General features: G+C 41.4%; 1 protein-coding gene across 1 annotated transcript; it reads right to left on the bottom strand.

Annotated features, from left to right (window-relative positions):
- Positions 1-5,840: 5,840 nt before the first annotated feature.
- Positions 5,841-18,713, bottom strand: cers2a (ceramide synthase 2a). Its single transcript, XM_071907237.2, has 11 exons — positions 18,330-18,713; positions 13,334-13,507; positions 13,018-13,135; positions 12,629-12,747; positions 11,243-11,300; positions 10,716-10,766; positions 10,361-10,453; positions 9,361-9,489; positions 8,509-8,615; positions 8,081-8,234; positions 5,841-7,913 (listed from the first exon to the last, which is right to left on the bottom strand). The coding sequence occupies exons 2-11, from the start codon at positions 13,504-13,506 to the stop codon at positions 7,773-7,775; spliced, it is 1,143 nt and encodes a 380-aa protein (XP_071763338.1). The 5' UTR covers position 13,507; positions 18,330-18,713; the 3' UTR covers positions 5,841-7,772.
- Between the last annotated feature and the right edge of the window lie 2,150 nt (positions 18,714-20,863).

Genomic DNA, 20,863 nt, shown 5'->3' with positions numbered 1-20,863 from the left:
GTTCACAAGTGAATCAAACACCCCATAGCCTTTGTTCTCCTGTCAAAAGGAGCTTCGGCCCTGTCACCTATTAGACTCCACACCATCATATCTCAGGCACCTTAGGCGACATGGGGCTTATTCTTCACGCAAGGCTGAAAGGGCAGCTAAAGAGGGAGGGGAAACTTTAATGTGAATGGGGGTAAAGATTTAGGAGGAGGAGTAAGACCGAACACAGAAGGGGGGCGTGGAAAGGAAAGCCCAGACGTGGGACAGGAGAAACAGGAGACGCATTAGCAATTAAATTGTGGAGCCAGACGCAAGAGCCGGGAGGAAATTGACCCTACCAATTTAAAATGGAGATTGTTACAGTGAGGCTGCCAGTGAGAAGAACAGTGTGGAGGCTGAGGCGCTGGGCACGGGGGTAAAGTGATCCTGCTCCATATGCAATTAGCCAAGGAGGCCTTTTAGGCTGCAGCCAAAATAGGGGAAAGGGACAGAGGAGGGAGACAAGAAAGAAGAACGGGTGTCATTTTAGCATGGATATGAAGGAAGTCCAAAAAGTCGATCCTGATCACCGCTCTCAATTATGGCTTTAGACTCTGTGGAGATCGACTTTATATTCTCTCTTTATAGAAACTCTTATTATTTATTATTATTATTATTATATTATTTATATCATATAATTATGAAAATCTTTGAGATCATTTGACACTATTGGCACAGACAGCTCTGCATCCCAAGGTGTGCCAGCCAAGTGCCGCTCAGTGTGTCACTACCAGACCGTGCCATCTGATATTTTAATAGCTCTATGCTGCCACTGGGTCTACGCTACACGTGTGGAACCAATGACTGATGGCTGATGTTCATACAAGACTTTATTTATCCCACTTCCACAGTGATAGCTCATCCTCATCTCCCAGTGCTTTTATATTGGAGGCATGCTGCTGAAATATGGGTCATATCATTTGGTTGTTTTGGTGTAAGTCTAAAGATAGGACTATTAACACCCAGAAGTACAATCTCTGACTCACAAAAGTGTTCAAAATATCAATCGGCACCAGTACAATCAATGCAATACACAAGGTCTTTCTGATACAATATGGGGAAGTGGAAAAACGGGGAAAAGAATTAGAAAAGATGCTTATAATTTTCACACTTCAGAGATGATAAGTTGTTGATACTGTTGTGAGAATGTGTCTAGCTAGATCTAACCAAACACAATCAATGGTGAACAAAATTATATAGGACAAGCATAGCGAAAAACACAAGGTATGCAAGAGCAGATATTAGCAAGACAAACAATCTACCTATTCTACATAGCCTAACCTACCCGGCACCCGCAGCCTTAGACCCTATATGCACACAAGGAAAAACCTTTGAAAGAAACCTTGGGTGGGCTGAGGCAAATAGGGATCCCCCGCCCCCCCCCGGGACGGCATCTCTTGTTGCAGTTGTATGATACTGTAGCTGGGGACAGACCATTTTAACATGCAGGCTGCAGGTACATTATCTTTGCCCATCATCGGCACTGAAGCAGTCCAGAAGTGCTGCAAATGCTCTTATACACAAGAAAATCCCGTTTACATTTGAGTTTCAACCAGGTTGGGACAAGTAAGTGTTTGTTTTTTTATTTAATTTTTTTATTTAACCTTTATTTAACCAGGCAGGTCAATTAAGAACAAATTCTTATTTACAATGACGGCCTAGCAAGAGGACAAAAGGACCTCTGGAAGGGTAAAGGGAAAAGGGGACAAAATTTAAAAAAAACACGCAAAAGAAACTAAACAAAGAACAATCCAGATAAGACTATCAGACACAAATGTTACATACATCGCAGAGGCAGAGAAACCCAACACAGTATGGGAACGGGAAAATAATCAAAACACACACCAAACAAACAACCAAATAAAATTACAAGTCATGCAAGTCATGAAGCAGAACAGACACATTTCTTTGTCAGTTAAAAGGCTGGGTGACAGTTGCAGGTGTGTGTGAACAACTCTGCAATAGAGTCCTTAAAAGTAGTGAGGGAGATCAATTTGTCCAGTTTCAAAGTCTTTTGCAGCTCATTCCAACTGCTGGGAGCAGCAAATTGGAAGGAGGACTGGCCAAAAGAAGTATTACTGTAACACGGGGGAACTTCTAGCGAGATATGGCGGGCAGCTCTGGTGTTATAGGGAGTGGATGACAATTTTAACAAGTGTATCAAATAAGGAGGAGTCAGACCAAGGAGGGTTTTGTAAACGAGTGTAAGCCAATGAATATCTCGTCGAATGTGTAACGATGGCCAATTAACAGAAGTGTATAAGTCACAATGTGTTGTATAGGGGGCATTTGTGGCAAACCTAATTGCTGAGTGGTACAAAACACTAAGGCGTTCAAGGACACTCTTGCTTGCATGCCTGTAAATGACATCGCCATAGTCAAACAAGGGGAGAATGGTCATTTGGACTAGGGAACTTTTTGCAGAGTGAGTAAAGGAAGAGCGATTCCGGTACAAGAAGCCAAGTCTTGCTTTTACTTTTGACTGAGAAAAAGAAAGTGTATTATCTAACCATATACTGAGGTATTTATAAGAGGTGACTGTGTCCAGAACTGAGCCATTAGTTGTTGTGATGCTTCCAGGCGGGATAACAGACTTCCTACCAAACCACATAACTTTTGTTTTAGATGTGTTTAAAACAAGGTTAAGACTAGAGAAAGCCACCTGTATACTATTGAAGCTGTCTTGAAGAGAGCGCAGAACAGCATCAGGGGAAGGTCCAACTGAATATAAAACTGTATCATCTGCATACAAATGAGTCTTTGAATTTCCTACTACACTGACAATGTTATTTATGTATAAGGAGAACAGAGTGGGGCCAAGGATGGAGCCTTGAGGTACACCTTTAGTGACAGGCAAGGGCTGCGACAGGTGGTGTTCTGATTTAACGCACTGGGTTCTACCAGACAAATAGCAGGAGAACCAGGCTAAGGAATGGCAGTTGACACCAATGTTACCAAGTCTGTCTCTGAGAATCGAGTGGTCTACTGTGTCAAAAGCTTTTGCTAGATCAATAAAAATTGCTGCACAATGTTGTTTGGAATCAAGAGTGGTAATAATGTCACTGAGGACCTTAAGAGTTGCAATGACACAGCCATGCCCAGACCGGAAACCAGATTGCATACCAGAGATAATACTGTAAGTGTCAAGATATGATGTTAGTTGCCTATTTATGAGTTTTTCCAAAATCTTAGATATACAGGGCAAGATAGAAATAGGCCTATAACAATTAGGATCAGTCTGATCACCCCTTTAAACAAAGGTAAAACAATAGCAGCTTTCCAAGAACAAGGGATTTCAGCAGTTTGAATGGAAAGATTAAAGAGATAAGAAACTGGGGCAGCAATTATGGGAGCAGCAACCTTGAAATAGTAAGGGTCAAGGTCATCAGACCCAGATGGTTTTTTAGGGTCTAGCTTAAGCAGCTCATCCAGCACTTCATCCTCAGTGATAGTGCGAAAACTGAAAGAATGTACTGAAGATGAGATGGCACTGTGTAAAGACACAGCGTCAGATAGGCTAACAGAATTGGGGGGCTCGGGGGGGTTGATAGAATCAAATAAGAACCCAGATGTGATGAAATGGCGATTGAAGACCTCTGCCATGAGCACCTTGTCTGAAACAATTGTACCATCAGAGTTAAGGGACATAGGAAACCGGGAGAATGGGTTCCTATCTTCCATAACTCTGACTGTTTTCCAGAACTTATTTGGATCTGAGATATTATGGGAGAACTGATCTTTAAAATAATCAGCTTTGAGTTTTCGGATGGTCTGGGTGCATTTATTTCGAAGTTGTCTGAATGTCAGCCAGTCTGTAGGAGACTGTGAGAGTCGAGCCTTACGCCAGGAGGCATTTTTGCGATGAAGAAGCTCAACCAGATCACGGTTAATCCATGGACTGAGACGAGTCTTAATTCTCATTGACCTTTTGGGGGCGTTTTTATTGATAATGGTACTAAAATCATTATAAAACAAGTTCCAGGCATCTTCAATAGAGGGGATCAGACTGATTCTATGCCATTTTATAGTGGCTAGGCCATGCAGAAAGGCTTGCTCATTGAAATTTTTCAAGCAACGTTTATAACAGACCAGAGGTGTTTTTTTAACTGAACAATTTGCATGAATACAAGCTGTAAAACAATGGTCACTGAGATCATTACAGAAAACCCCAGTACGATACATGTTTGTGAGTATAACATCAATGAGAGTTGCCTTTTCTGACTGTTTGGTATCATATCTCGTCGGAGTAGAAATAATTTGCGAGAGATTAAGAGAATCAAGTTGCAGAGAGACTTTCTCTGGTGCTTTCAGCATATCCCAGTTAAGGTCTCCTAATAAGACAAACTCAGACCTGAGGTGAGGAGCAAGGAGACAGCTTAAGGCTGTAATCAGCACCAACTGGTGCTGATGGCGGACGATAACACCCAGCAACTTTTAGACAGGAGTTGTTGGAAAGCTTAATATGTAAGATCAACAGATCGAATTGTTTGGGTACAGATTTGGCAGTGATCACAGAGCACTGGAGTTGCTCCTTGGTATAGATAGCAACACCACCTCCTCTAGAGGATCTATCCTGTCGGAATAAATTATAACCAGACAGATTGACCTCCGAGTTGGAGATGCTCTTTTTGAGCCAGGTGTCACTAATAACCAGTACATCTGGATTAGCAGTATAAACCCAAACTTTTAACTGATCTAGCTTTGGCAATAAGCTTCTAGAATTAATATGGAGAAAACCGAGGTTTTTACGAGAACAGAAGTCAGAAAAGCAAAAATCATCAATATTCAAGCCACTGTCAGGACAACCTAAATTATCACACAAGCCAGAAACAGGGACATCAGGGCCAGGATGAACATGGACATTACCGGAAATCATTAGCAATAGCATAATCAAAGCATGGCTAAGGACAGTAAACCTTTTACCATTTTGTTGTATTTTCTTAACTGTTCCATCTGAAGGCAATAAAACTGAATTGTGAAGAAGTCTCATGATGTAACATGAACACAGAGCCACCAAAGGACACTTAGTGAGAGGAAACCCAAAGGTCCTTGTAGCCAAAAGTGAGTCATTATCACGAGCATGCAAACAAAGAATGGCACAATCTGTCGTACAGACAGGTGTATGAATGAGTTCACTATGATTACAATTTTTAAAAGTATGTTTTCTTGATAAAAAAGTAAAGAGAGCAAAGAGTAAGTAAAACAGTTTGGGATTGATTACTTTGTAGCTGGTAGAGGAGATCAGGCTGTAGCTGGTAGAGGAGAGCAGGATGTGGCCGGTAGAGGAGAGCAGGATGTAGCTGGTAGAGAACAGGATGTAGCTGGTAGAGGAGAGCAGGAAGTGGCTGGTAGAGGAGAGCAGGATGTAGCTGGTAGAGAACAGGAAGTGGCTGGTAGAGGAGAGCAGGATGTGGCCGGTAGAGGAGGCCCAGGCTGTAGCTGGTAGAGGAGCACAGCTACACAGGCACAGCTACACAGAAAGTAAAAGCATAAAAGGAACATAAAGGAAAATAAAATCATACAACTAAAGACTCCTGTTAACGATAAGATGAATGATTCTATAACTAGGGAAATAAACTCCACAACCTACATTAATACAGTACAGTTATAAAGGGCAAACCTGACAAAGCCAATCGAGTATCTAACAGTTCGTTGTAATTTTTTCTCACCTTTATCATCATTTTGCATCTGATTTGATGAACGTTGAAACACTTTGAAACGTTGGAACAGTTGAAACAACTGAACCTTTTTTCCCCCTTAGTCAAATTCTCTTTTCAGATTCAAATTAAGAGGAAATCGACAAGGACTCAGAATTGTTATCCACAATGTTCTTTATCTTATATCTCTGCAACACAACAAAATACAAAATAAAAACACTGTTGTAGAAGCAAAGCTCTTTAGAGGGAGCTGCAGGTAACACACTTCGCGTCACTGCAGGTGATTGGTCTTTGTGTGCCGAGGCATAGGAACGTTAGAGGTAACTAGAGGCCCATAGCATTACAGTGCATGGAGTGTCTGACATGTTGGGGCACAAATCAGCAAAAACACAAAAAAAATCAACTTGAAGGGAGGGAGAAATTTGATTTTTTTTACACATTAACACTTGAAATGATGCTGAAGGCACTTGCAAACGACAAGCTAATATGAAATGTAAAACATGCTTTGGTGTCCCATTTTACTCTTTACTTAAGATGTAATTAATCTTTTTTAAACAAAATTAAACAAAAGTGGCAAAGAGGAAGAATTTGGGTTTTTCTGTAGAGAAGAGAATAAATATAGAACAAAATTGTAAACTCAAATCATAATCCAAACCACTCTAAACAAAGAGAAATGGGGTTTGGACTTGAATCACACACTATTATTAAGCTTGGCTACTGTATATTTAGTCAATGCTGATCCATAAAAGAAACCATAAAGTGCATCTTTGGATGGATGGGCAAAACAACACTGAATGACAGACTTTTCCAGTCCATTTGAATACAGAATTGATTGGTTTGAGTTAAGCTGAACAATTTGCTCCCAAATCTGTCTAAATGGTCGACTGGATTGAAAGCAAGTAAAACATAAAGGAAAATAAAATCATATAACTAAAAGACATTAAGCAAAAACAAAACAAACATTTAAAATGATCTCAAACTGTGTGCTTTCTGCTTCCCAAAAGGCATAGTATTTAAGACAAACATCCACAAAGGCAAATTTCAACACACACTGCAAATGTAGCACTCTCTCTTTCTCTCACTTTTTCAAACAGTTAAAACAGTATCATCATCATAATCATCATCAAATATTTTGTTTTAAACATTACTGGAACAGATCTATTTTAGCAACGCTGGCTCATTCGGGGCAGAAAACCATTGGCAACAAGCAAAAGTGACAAACTCACACAAAACGGCAGCTGCAAGAACTAACTGCATGTGAAGGTTTGCGCAGATATTATAGCTACTCTGGACTTCGATAAATAGGACCGCCTACACTGACCTACACCAGGTTATGGTCCATAGAAAAAGACAGTGCCTCATAGAGCTCCTCGCAATGTCACCGACCTCAGTGTGGTTCAGTTGAGCAAAAACTATTAGCACTTAGCTTTGTCATTTCTCCAGACGGGAGCTGGTGGACTGAGAAAGGCAGTACGTCAACAGTCAGGTTTAAGGACCGCAACATTTAGAAGAGTGTTAACCAACTGTGCAGGAGGAGAGTGAGCCGTCCTAACCACAGCAGCTCTTTAGACAGTCTCAATAACAGAAAAGAAAGCTACGAGCAGGCACGCTTGTCACTTGGCAACTTGGTCAACAGCACATCATCTTAGAGCATGGTGAGAAAAACTGGAGAGGAGGGAGGAGAGGGTGCGTATGAGGAGAATACCACTCTGCTGCTAAGGCACTAGACAGGCCGTAATACAATATGCCAAGTTTAAGTCTGTGCTTGGCTCCATCACAGTCTTTCATGCTCTTCCTCTCCTCCTCCTCTCATTTAATTTAGTGTAATCCACAGAGATCATCCACATTGGACTACAGGGCTTTGAAAAAAAGTGTTTAGTTTTGTTACTATTTAGCAATAAACGCAGCTGTGTATGTATGTGTGTGTGTGTGTGTGTGTGTGTGTGTGTGTGTGTGTGTGTGTGCTGCCGCCCCTTTCAACACGCCACGCTCCCAATCTTTGGCCTTCAGGTAAAAGCCGCATGCGAGGGCCTTTCTTCACTCCTGACCCATCCTCCTCCTCCTCCTCCTCCACCTCTCCCGGGCGGATCAGTCCGTCTTATTGTGGTTGTTGTTGAGAAGAGTGTGGCCGTTCTGCACGTGGCCATTTTTAGACTTTTCCCTTTTCTCGTCGTCTTCATCTTCCGACTCGGTCTCCTCTTTGTCGCTCCTCTCGTCCTCAACGATGTCCTGTTGAGCAAAACAAAGACATTTACCTCATCATGCATGTACAGTATATTCTGTATATATGACAGAATTTACACAGTCTGGTGATTTGATGTGATAGCGGTAAGCGATGATCCAGAGCAGAGGCTTTGCTGGATAAATTCAGACAGGCTGAAAGCAGTTTTTCATACATTTCCTGGCAGGAACTTGATGACCATGCGCACGATTAGAGCGGCCCAGAAGATGTGCAGACACTGCAGCACCAACATCAGGCCGTTGAAGAAGTAGAAGCCGATGAAGGGGGGGTAGAGGGTCAGGGGGTACACCCACGTCGTGTGTATGATCCTGGACAGGGGACAAAGGCAGAACAGAGACTCCAGTCAGAGCCACCTACGTTCACAATCAAAAGCCTATTGAGAGAGGCCAGGGTTGTAGACAATGTCTCTGTGACAGTGCACAGGGTTGTGAACAGCTACCAGAAAATGTTACTGTGTTTTTACCAAGGATGTGCAAAGCAGACCAAAAATGTGTCACCGCTGAACTGATTCCACTAATGTTCATATCATATAGTAATTACAGCAATACTGCACAAGCAACTCTGATATTAAATTATTCCTACCAGAAGGGGAGAATTACAAGGCGGGTGATGATGAAAACTGCAGCAAACCCAGTGAAGATGAGGTTGCAGGTTCTCCTCCAGCCTGCGTAGTTGAACATCTTGGCTGACTGGAAGCAACAGCAGAGAAAACAGAGTGTAACCTTTTCATTTATTCCCCTCTAGAGGGCAGACAATGAACCGTAAGAGGAGTGCAGAAGGCTTTGAAGTGCCAGGCCTTTATTAGTCTGAAAGACTTGGAGTGGTAAAACATTGTCACAGAACACTGGGCTCAACTCTTCCTGGTTTCAACAGCTAACTGGACTGAAGGCCAAGCACTCTTGATGCCTTTTAATGATGTATACTGCTGTGTGGTACTATGTACAGTGGTGACATTTCACCCATAATACAGCTGAACTCTTCTTCTTGTGTGTAATTGATTGCTCCACATCGATTTTCATTATTGTCTTTACTTTTCTACAGATTTTGTTGTAATGCTTTGCTTTGAATTCCTAAAAAGGCACATTCACTGTTCTAGGTATATGAAACCAACTATTAGCTTGGAAAGTTGCTTTCTTTTCCATGAGGAAAGGTAGGTAGGGTATTCTTTAATCAACATAATTACATAGTTAATAACACAAAGATTCAGTGTCATCCAATGATATCACTAGGGAACCAATTCAAACTCGTTGACTCTTAATAAGTCCAAACCCAAATGATATGGGATATGTGTGAGATGAGATACATATTAAATCTTTTTTTTTTTCTCCAGTGAAATTCCTCTTTAACATTAATCCAGTGAGAGTTCCCCTACATAACTCTCTTGCTGTGCCACCATGTGACCGCTGTTGATGCCATGATACTGTGGACTCGTACCTCCATTAGGTAGTCTGAGGCATCATGCACCAGCATGATCAAAGTCCCTGCCCGGATGTAGTTGACCAGCCAGGAGAAGCTGATCAGGAGAATGGTGGCTACATGGTGAACTATCTGCTCTCTGAAATCCTGATAAAACATAGGGACACAGAGAATGACAGTGTAAAAACACAAATCAAAAAAACAGAAAGTGTTTAGTCACTTATTGATCCAGCTGTAAGAATCGGTCACTAATCGACAGCGTGTCTCCATGGCATTGATGCAGGTTTTATAAATGATTAACTCTCCGGATTGAACAGCTTCAGCTATAAAAAGAGACTAAATCCAAGTATTAAGGAAAAAAACAATGTAACAAAAGGTTACAAAACCAATCCTCAAATCAGCAACCGATTACAACACAGTGGGTCTCCTGAACAGTCTACAAAACCATTGTTTTTGGCCCCAAAAATTAAGTCCTTGCATTTGTCAAATCGAGTTATAAAACAAGAGCTGGCATCGAGGCCAAGCAATTTGTTGACAGGGTCAAAGGTCTGCCACCTTTCACAACGGTGCTCAGACTAGTGGGGGAAATGGTCAATCTGTCCCTCCACAGTCAGGTCTCCCACTGAGCTCCTGTCACACATTAACTCACAGGGCGCCTAGACACTTAAACATACACCTGACTGGAGAGACAGTTTTGTCTGTTGCAACAGAAAAGGTGGACATTTGAGTAGATTTACTATGATTTTATCGTAGTTTCAATTGACAAAGTGGGAGGGAGAAGTGGAATTGAGCATGGGCATTATCTTTAATGGAATTTTTATGGCTGACAGCTCTACTCTACTATGCATTAACTCATGCAGGCTTAACGGGAAATCATTTATCCAAACCTCAAATACACTGCAAACACCAAAGATACTCATTGTTTGGTTTACTCACTGACTGGCATCTGCTCAGATCGCTCTTGATGGAAGGTTGTTGTGGGATAACAATGTTTGGGAGACAGTTGTGCAGCACTTACCTTGCGTTTGACATCCGATGCCACACTAAAAAGCAGCGAGACGTAGAAGCCTAGTTCGATCATGTAGTACCAGTACTGAGAAGGCAACAGTGGCTGGGAGGAGAGAGAAAAAGAGAAAGAAAGAGCTCTCAGAAAAACAAGTTGGCAGTAATTTTCCACTTTACACCAGTTCATTCATTTGGTAAACAAATTACAAGAAGAGAAACCAGTTTGTGCAGGTTACTTCTCATGATCCTTTCACATCAGCATACCGAAAGCCTCCAGAAATTTGTATAGATTTAAACAAACGACAAAAACATGAAATGAAATATGAAATTTGATGATGGTTAATTCATGTTACAGAGCATTGGCGTACCATTGTGGGGAAGCCATCCCACATCTGCTTCATATCATAGAACCATGGTTTCTGAGGGGAAATGGATATTCAATATTAGTAATGGTCTGAGTCTCTTATACACACACCAGCCCTCTTTGACACTTACAAGCCAATCGGAAGACAAACATCTAACGAGATCATGGAGAGAAATAATGTTTGTGGGTGGCACCAGAAAGCAATATGGAACTGAGGTCAGCATGTCATCCACATATTTCTAAACACATTTTGGAGACACCCGCCATTATTGGAGACGGGTGCGTCCATTACGGTTAAATCATTAAAATCAAATTTCCTACATTTCCGTATTTTTAAAAGGCAGTGGTAGCAGAGAAAACATCATTTCTTTTTTGTGATGATGACGGACAGAAAACTAACAGATTATTTTTCGACAAGTGACAGTTACAAAGTTGCCGGTGGAACGATGAAGATGTTTCCAGATGAGACAAGTCTCTCTATTTAATGGTTACATTTCACAAAATGACACATATACTGCATTCTGTACTCACATCGACGAGGACTGCCAGGCCAGCAAAGAAAGCAAGAAGGTAAAAGGTAAATCTCCAACTGTAAGAGAATGCACAGCAATCTCAGAAATCCCATATTAATAAAGCATAATTTCACACATCAAACAATGTCAAACCTACACACAAACAAATGTGCAGACAGTGATACAAAGTAAACCCATGCTCCTGGGAAATAAACACTACAGCATGGTTTAAGAGACACAGATCAAATAATAATGAAGGCACAAAACGAGATGAGGCTTCCATTAACACACCGCTCAAACAGACGCCGTCATGTTTTTGCTGTGTGCCCCTATCTGAAATGAATGTCTTTTTTAGGCATCACCAAATCCCATGTGGGAGAGGAAATGCGCCATTGAACCGTGTACATTGTTTCTACATGCTCTGCTTCACCTCCAGTCACTTAAAAGTCACAATGAAACGGAAAATTACTTTCACCTTGTTAGCCAATTCCCCATATCGTAACAAACACGACAGTATTGAACAATAAATGCCAAAAAATGTACAAAGTGTCCATTCTCTCATTTTTATACCAAATTCACATTATATAAAAATCCAACCAATAACACCTTCACAGATTTTTGAATAATCTCCCCCTTGTTGCTGGGATTTATTCATTTTGGAGAATCTTTGTGCCAGCTCAAGATTATGCACAAAGCACCGAGCTACTTCCCATGTTCGTTACAGTCCAACCTGCCCATTTTTGAATAGTCCCGCCCCAACATCCTGTTTCAACTGGAAATGCAATAAATTATGGAAGCAAGATACCATCGAAATGCTGTTTCCTTGTGACTTTAGTAGTATCCCAATACTGTTGGTATTACTCAAGCTCTTTGCCTAGGACCTTTTTCAACAAATAAAGTAATTAGAAACACACTGAAAAGTTATTTGCCATAGAAATGAATGGGAAATGCATGTTAAAAAATCCCCACTGAAATCCTGAAAAAAGGAGAAACAAAACATTTATAACAAGTACAAGTGCGGCCCCCTTTACACCTGGTATTAACATGTGTCCTGGCCTGGGTGATGGGACTGTGATTGGATAGTGCCAAAAACGCATAAAATCCAGGTTTAAATGCACTCAAGACACATTGAAGATCATCCAGAGATGCATTTGAACACATTAACAAAGTAGTGTAAATGCAATGCGTCTTCAATCCACATATAGGAACTACGGAAAAATGGAAGTAAACTTCTTCTTGTAATGGAAGTTAACATGTGTGACTGTAATCCAGCTAAAAGATATCTGGACACAATCTGGATACGAGACGCATGTTAATGTCAGGTGTGATAAGGGGGTCTATGATTATTGTGAAGGACAGACAACAGTTTGGGGTGGATTGGCGTTCTGCTGCTGCTGAGGTTTACCTGGCTTCCCGAAACTTCTTGAGCTTGCTGGGCCGGTCCTGGTTTCGCCGCCGCCGGAACCACCGCTGGACCTGCCGTACTGAACAGCCGGTCTGTTTACTTAAACTCTCCACGGAGCTCTAACACAAGAGCGGGAGAAACGGAAGGAGAAGTCAGTGCTGTCTGTTATATTTGGAATCATGAAATTATGGTAGTCAACTTTTAGGAAAGATAGGTCGCATGAGGATTTGGGCGGAAAGATGGGACATTTTTTGCCATGACGTCATTCTCTTTGATTGATACGTCAACTAACTCTGAAGTTAGGAGGCTCAAGTTGTATTACTGCCCAAAGGACCTCTATCAAGCAGTGTTAGTTTGCCATGAGGCAGTGAAGTATGCCACATGATTACCTGTGTGGGATGCTTTGATGTGCTACAGAAATAGGACTCCAGAATGGGATTTGGAGCGACTCGGACACGCTGTTTGTCCCTCACCCCAAGTAGAGAGGCCAGAGGAGTGGCCACTGTCCTGGAAGAAGGAAACATACTGGGTGGAGATTACTGTTTACAGATGGCCTTTGATCCAGTGGGATGTTTGGTTATACTTGTCAGAAAAAAAAACATGCAAAGCAGACAGTCAGACAGCGAGATTAACAGGCAAATGACAGGACAAAACAGTAAGCTGCAAAAATCAACACCAAGTAGGGTGATGACTTCCATGACTGACCTCTCGAATATCTGTCTGATGACCAGGAAGCAGAAAGCGATGGGGATGGTGGCCCAGAGGTCCCCCATTTTAGGGAAGACTTTGCCATCGTGGTCCTTCAGGTCGGCCCAGCCCAGGCCCTCAGGAAACCAAATCCAGTCGGCCCATATCAACTCGTTCAGCCGAGACAACATCCTGAGAGGGAGAGGGAGAGAGAGAGAGAGAGAGAGAAAAAAGGATTCACCTAGATCGAAATCTCTGACAGGCTCTTATTGATCCTGTTGTAGGAAATTAACAAAAATATTAAACAGGAAAGAAATGTTTGTCTTCTCAGTGATCTTCATTCAGATTTTCCATTAGACAATTATGGCAACACACTCAGCTGTGACGACATTGTGATTTCTGAGAAGGAGGGAGAGGTTGAGTGGGACAACTATTGATTGAGAGTGATTAATCTCACTGAGCATCTGCAGCAGGCACCGTATCTGGACACTAATTGTTCCAGTTGAGGGGACTGAAAACTTTCCTATGCGTAACATTCTCATTCAAACATGCGATCAGATAACTGATGTTCATTCATAGAGCACACCATCTTGAATTTCACTTTGGTACTAATTTCCATTTCTGACAGGTGATTTTTCATGTGTAGTTCTTCAGTTGGATCCATATTTACATAATCACTCAGTCACATGGTTAAAAAAAATGAGTGGCATTTCACACAGTATAAAGGTTGATAGGCCTGATCTTAAGTTTAATAGAACTTAAGACCAACATGTTGTCGGCCCAAGAACACCTCTGAGCTGTACTGATCTGTTATTATATAATAATATAATTAGTCTATTATAACATTTCTTAAACTTTTGTTACATATAATCGAAATTGAGAGGGGGCGGAGCATGAGGTTCACACCATCTGCTCGCAACCTTGTGAGCAAAGTGACTCATGATATACAGTTTGTTGCATGTCAGTCACTCTCCACTACAACCTGTACAATAATAATGATATAATCTCAAACAAAAAGGGATATAAACAGCCTCTCTGACAAACAGAAACCATACAACTCAGCAGTATTACATTATACTTCATAGATATTAAGTATCTGCACACTACATATACATAAATCTTTATGTTAACTTAGAAAGTCTGTTTAGAAAAGGACCAACATCTGATATGTGAATGCAGATGACTTTGTTACCGATGCTTTGTTATGAGAGTGCAGGAACAGCAACAGGATCTGCTGTGAAAGACCCGGCACACAGGGATGACATCAGTGCTGCTGTCATTACTGGCAACTCCTCAATGGGAGTTCAAGTCACCGGTAGACTTTATTTACACTGGTGGACCCGTGGATTTTGTTATAGACTACAGTGCGACTCTCATGTTACTACGGCACCTTTGTTTCTGCAGTCGCAAGGCAAGAGAGGCCAGTGTGGAGGGACCCGAGTCTTACTGGAGAGGATCGTTTAGGAGGGAAAATCTTTGTTTTTAAAATAGGGAAAAGTCATTTCGATGAGTAAATGAATGTCCCTGAAACAACAAAGTAGTCTAAGCTGACACACGGGCCGCTATACTGACAGGGACTAGCGTCTCACCTCCTGATAGAGCCGTTAACAAGGACTGTGTGTGTGGACTTTGACCCTTCATAAGCTTACTATGAATGCACAATAACTCACGTAGTCTGCCTTCGTTAGCACAGGAGTTTCACCTCAAGAGGATTGTTGCAGTTTTACAGAGAAATCGTATTATTTGGAAACACTGGAGGTGAAATATCAACTAAGCCGATTTTTCAAAGTTAATCAATCAGGGATTTCACCGACCCCTCCACATCCTACTTGTTACATCTTTTGTTTCAGAAATGTATCATAACCTCTTGTGTTCATTCCATAAAACTGTGTCTAATGTCACTCAAATCATCGTTCGCTGACCGTATCAGTCAGATATTTGGGAGAGAAATCTAGCTTCCTCACAAAATGTTCACTGCAATGCTAAGCTGACTGCAATCGGCCTGCTAGAAGGTATCATGTTAACAAGTCTTTTGAATGCTAAACAGCCCTAGTTTAATATATGTGTGAGCAAACAGAGGAGAATGGGCTCTCAGAGGAATTGTGTTAAAATGTGTTAATGAGTGCAGGTTTGTGTCCAAAATGCGTCAAAGACAGTCCACGAGTGAATTATGGGATTTAGGTGAGCAGACAGGGGGTTCTTCTGTCTAACAGGAGGAACTGGAAACCACCCTGGGGCTGCAGCAGCTCTCAGGTGTGCATCCCACTTCTTCACTGGAAAGTAGACATCCTGCCCACAGCTTAGAGGAAATCACAGCTATCTGTAGTTTACAGCATGCATTTATATGCCAATTTAACCCATTTAGCTAACACTGAGTGACTTATGATGAATGGGACAGTAGCTGAAGCCAAATTCACAGCTTGCCAACATTACAAGCAACCAAAATCAGAGTGCAACGGTCAAATGTAATCAATATTCCTGTGTCCCTAGATGTTCACATATGATAGATAAGATGTTTTTGGAGTGGAAAAGAATGTAACACTGCTTGGTGTCTGCTGCTGCTGTTGTATGATTTCTTCAGGTTGACTGACTGGAGAAGATCAGACCCAGCACCAGCAGCTTAGGAGGTCCGACTGCTGCCAAAACTCAAACCAAACTCAGATTTTGTTTTGTAGCCAAGCTGTATTAACAGATTACCAAGTGGCAAGTGACACAAGCAAGTGAGACCGGAACAATGAAGGACTCGGACCGTTACCGGGGGCAAGCCTGCTTCAGCTTCAGCTTCAAGCTCAAGCACATTCAAGACAAATTAAACGCATTTTAGGCACACAAAAAAATAATAATAATTCTGGATACTTACTATGTTCTGATGTATTGTATATACTGTATATATTTTTCTGTTTTTCTCTTGTCATTGTTATTGCCCATGTTTTTGTCACTGTTTACCCAGCACCTATAGCACACTGTCCCGGTGGGGGATCCCTCTGTGACTTGGCCCGCCCAAGGTTTCTTCCATTTTTTTTCCTAGCAAGATTTTTTCAAGGGAGTTTTTCCTTGGTCTAAGGCTGGTGGTGCCGGGTAGGTTAGGCTATGTAGATTAGGTAGGCTGTTATGTCTTGCTATAATCTGTTTTCGTGTGTCTTGCTCTTCCTGAGGTTTGTCCTATATCTTTCTGTTCTACAGTTGATTGCTGATCAGCTAGATTTAGCTAGGCTCATTCTCTGTACTGAACCTTTGAGACATGTTTGTGATAAAGGGCTATAGAAATAAACAACCTTGAACTTATTCCTTTTCTAATGCTATATGACTGCTATATCGAACAGAAAACTGCAAGCATCTGCTAAGCTGTAAATCGATCAATGAAGACGCTCTATCTGTATTTCTTGCTTTGTTGTATTATCCTTAATATGTTCTTGTGCTGGCTAAAACTTTTGAATTGAATGAACTCATTTGAACAGTATTCTGGCTTTACATTGTGTGCTTTCCTATCGGCTGTATTTATTGAAATCTGATGCAGAAATATCACCTGCCTACTCCTGTAGCCTGTATATTTTGTATTTAATGATAGGATATCGTCGATATAGTATGTCAAAGTGGCTTTGATCAAATACACTAGTGGTTTCTAAAATGGGGTCCGTACCCATGAGTATGGAGTCTGTAGTGTGCCAACCTAATCGTTATAGACTAGTTCAGTGATGAATCATTATTGATTAATTAATATAAACATTTAAAAACATTTTAGAAAGTGATTAAATTCACATTAAAATGATGCAATTTAAAAAACTGTTACTACAAAAAAGTTATTGTTCATTAAATGAGTCAATAATTCCATTTCATTATTCTGTCTTTAAATTATGAATAAATTACTGAATTTATAAATGGATATGTAAAATGATTTTTACTTTTTGTTATTTACTAATGCGTTTTCCTATTAATTTTCCAATTCATTTATCTCCTGCTTTAGGCCTTGTTGGCACACTAGAGGCTTCACACATGAGCGGGTTCCCAGGAAAGCCAAGGAAGGGACTAATTTCACTATTATTTCACTCAGCAGAAGTTATCAGAGTGGGACACTGTGTCAGGAAGACTGTTTTGTTGATAGGCTTCACTCTCCCCACCAACAGTATAGAGATAAATTATTTTGTAAAACATATCTAACAACTGAAATCCTCTCAGATGAGGTTCCTTTCAACCTAATCTTATAAAACTAGGTTCAGTGGTGGGGGGGTTCCTGTCATGAAAAGTTTGGGGAACCCCCTCCCTCCCTCCCGACACAGCTACCTACGCTGTTTGCGTAAACCCGTGCAGGGAGTGGTAGAGTGCGCAGGCCTGGCGTAAGTGGGGAGTCTCCCGGACATAGCGGAACAGACAGGCTGGGCTCAGCGGGATGGAGACAGTCTCTAACAAGTTTCCCAACACACCTAATTCACGTTGCACACGTACCGCGCAGGGCCACACATGATCTCTGAATCACTCAACCGAACAAGATAAAACAGGGGCAACTTTACACACATTTCCGGTTAAGAAACTTTTTTTTACGCATCCATAATTTACAGCGTAGGCGACAGAGGGCCATTTTTCTTTTTGCTAACAACTTCTCCTTTTGCTCTGGGTCGACCGCTGTGGCGGTTAGGCTTAATACTGTTTTCACGACCTTCTCTTATCGCGGTGTTCCTGAACAAACATCCCCCCACATCAGGACAAACCACGGCCTATGGGCTACGTAAACTTTGATGTGAGTAACGTAATCTTTGAAGAGCTAAATCCGAGTAGACTTCAGTTCTTGTCAGCAAAAGTTTGGTGGGTGTCCCGGTTAAAACTTCACATAAACCCCCAGGAGAGGATGACTCCCCCATTTCTGTCTAAAAATAGCAGCCATAAGGTGTGTGTGCATGAGGAGAGGTCTACGGTTTGTGCTTGAAGGAGCCAGCTAGCACCGAGGCGGGTTTTACAGTATAAACGGTCGCAAATGGATCGTCAGTTGGTCCGTCATGTAACGGTGCAATCAACTTACCTCTCCACTTTATTTTATGCAGGTAGGTTATCTGATTTTGGGATATTGCACGGCGACGCTGCTGCTGCTCTTCCTCTCCTTTCCCTGCGTCTGTTCCTGTTGTGATCGGCAGGATTTCATGCAGATGTCGACATCAAAGAGACGCCAACCTGTTGAAATGAGCTGCAATCCGCCTTTTTTTTCTTTCCTCTAACCGCAGGCTCGCGACATTCTCAGTAAAACTGTGTCACTTTCTCCGAAATCTCTCCCCTGCGGTCGTAATTCAACTCTGGCCCGAAGAGGCCGAATCACGTGAAGTTTTTCACTTTTCCGTTTGATCAAAGTAATCTAAATGGGCCTAGGCTTGTTACCCTTTAGCCGGGTTGTTCAATTGGTTGGATAGTGGATATTATGGTTGTAGGGTAGAGCAGAGGGGGCGGAGAGCAGGCTATTTAAAGTGACGTGGGCCCCTACCGAGGTATGAGGGGTAATTAATGCCACAGAAGGAGGAGGAGAAGTAGGGAAGCACGTCAATCATATGAATGAATTTCATGGGAATGGCCTATTCTGTATTCATGTCATGGGAAAGATGGTAGGCGCGAGCTTCCTGCGTGAAAATACCGCTTATCTAAATAAACTGTAAATACTAGTTGGGATTAGTCAGGGTTTGGTGATGGTGACCCGATTTCCCTGAACGTCACTGTGGAAATACTTGTATTCAACTGTAGGGAGTGACATAATTCATTCCGAATAAAACAAACAAAATTAGTGATTTTCATCACATTGCAAGTCATTTTTCGATCGCAACTCTCACTCTAAAAATGCCGTGACAATACACAATAACTTGCTGCGGTTTTTATTTTGTGGCTCACATCACAATGTTTATTTTACTGTCAAACAAACTCGAATGTATCACTTACTGAGCGCATGTATGTTCAGTGTGAAAAAAAGTTGAACACAAAGCAACCAAAATTTACAGAAAACTCCTGAAAGCAGAGGGGAACAGTATTTTCAGTATGTCTACAATCTTTCCCATATGATATGAATGCAGACTAAGCCTATTCCATTAAATCTACTAAAACGTGTGTTAAGTTGTTGCCTTGTGCTGTCAAGTCATTCCAACAGTAAATTTCATATGAAGTAAAGGCAGCATTATTTTGATATGCAGCAGCGTAGCACCATGTCTCATGTTAGCGGCAGTTATGACGATGGGGTTAATCCATAATGTACCCAAACATCTGTCTTGAGATTTTCTGACACTGACATAATGGCACCCACCGTAATTATTGAAAATAAGTAAATTGGTGAAGTGGGGCCTCCGTAATTATTGTTCAACTGGCAGTGAAATAATTGCTAGGTTTGAAAAACAAAACCTGCTCTTCTGTAAAACAGCAGCAGTTGCAGTTATCAATGTCGGGATTTGCAGAAACAATTCCGAATTGGAAAAAATAAAATCATGATGTACTGATATATAATTTTAGACACATACTCCTGTCTTAGCTCACGTCTCCTCTTGTTCTTTTGTTTTTCTTACCTGCGCATCTGATGGCTTTGACCTCTTTATGATGCTGTGAAGGCTGAGTTGCAATGTAATCTTGTTTTCTGTGATGCAGTGTGTTTACCTATTATCACTGTGATCCAAAGACCTTAAAGTCCCTCCCTAGTGTCACTCAACGGGGGTCATGTCCCAAAACAATTCTCAAACAATTAATAATGGGGTAACAATATTGTTATATCATTAAATGATGTATCATTATTAAGTAATTAATTTTCTCCTTCACTTCCCGCATTTAATACAACTCGACCATTTGAACTCATATCATATTTTCCACCATCATACAATTGTGGCCTATTTACCCTCTTTGATTTGCAGTCTTCTCATTACTCACCAGGACGTAGATTTTGTTGTTTAACCTGTTTCATATACAAATGAATCTAGCCTAACTACGGTCGTAAATCATCAGTAATTGTAATTTTATTTTTCCATATTGTATGCTTTCCAAATCCAATCGTGGCTATGTGCATTGGCCAATATTTTCCAAAATGACAATTGTTGTAATCATCTAATGTACACTGTATTTGCTAGTCTTTAAAAAATATATTCCCCCCTCCCCCTTTCACAGTGGCGATGGTGTTCGCAAGCAAGTAGCATAGTTTCCACAATCATTTCCTTTTCCTCCTGCGGCTACGTCTCTGTGGCATTAATCACCCCTCATACACCAAAGCATGCCAAAGAAGGCCGATGCGTGTTTGGACTCATCTGAACCAAGCCCATGAGGCTGTGGCAGGCAGCCGCACAGCACACCCTGCACCCTGCCAGTGGCTGAGCTCACACTCCTATAAGCCTTTTGCATCTTCTTAGTCTCTGAGGTGTGTTTGCATGTCTGTAAAGCCACAGATAATTCGTGGTGGAACCTTATTTCAGTGAAGCTGTGGTTATCAGTGGCATTACAAAAGACTGGATAATAATGTCCATTTTAGGCCTCTGTAATGGGCTAATAGACCTCATTATAGTGGGCTACAATGGACATTATTATCTACAGTCTTTTGTAATT

The sequence above is a fragment of the Centroberyx gerrardi genome, chromosome 19, assembly GCF_048128805.1.
Source record: "Centroberyx gerrardi isolate f3 chromosome 19, fCenGer3.hap1.cur.20231027, whole genome shotgun sequence".
NCBI classification, from domain to species: Eukaryota; Metazoa; Chordata; class Actinopteri; order Beryciformes; family Berycidae; genus Centroberyx; species Centroberyx gerrardi.
The sequence above is the reverse complement of the archived record's forward strand: the minus strand, read 5'-3'. Positions and strand labels throughout refer to the sequence as shown.

Excerpts from the sequence above, each read along its gene's own strand:
- cers2a (XM_071907237.2), bottom strand. The coding sequence starts at position 13,506 with ATGTTGTCTCGGCTGAACGAGTTGATATGGGCCGACTGGATTTGGTTT. Across the intron at positions 8,616-9,360 it reads CCTCAGACTACCTAATGGAG|TCAGCCAAGATGTTCAACTA; the intron begins GTACGAGTCCAC and ends TGTTGCTTCCAG. Across the intron at positions 8,235-8,508 it reads CTTGTAATTCTCCCCTTCTG|GATCATACACACGACGTGGG; the intron begins GTAGGAATAATT and ends TCCCCTGTCCAG.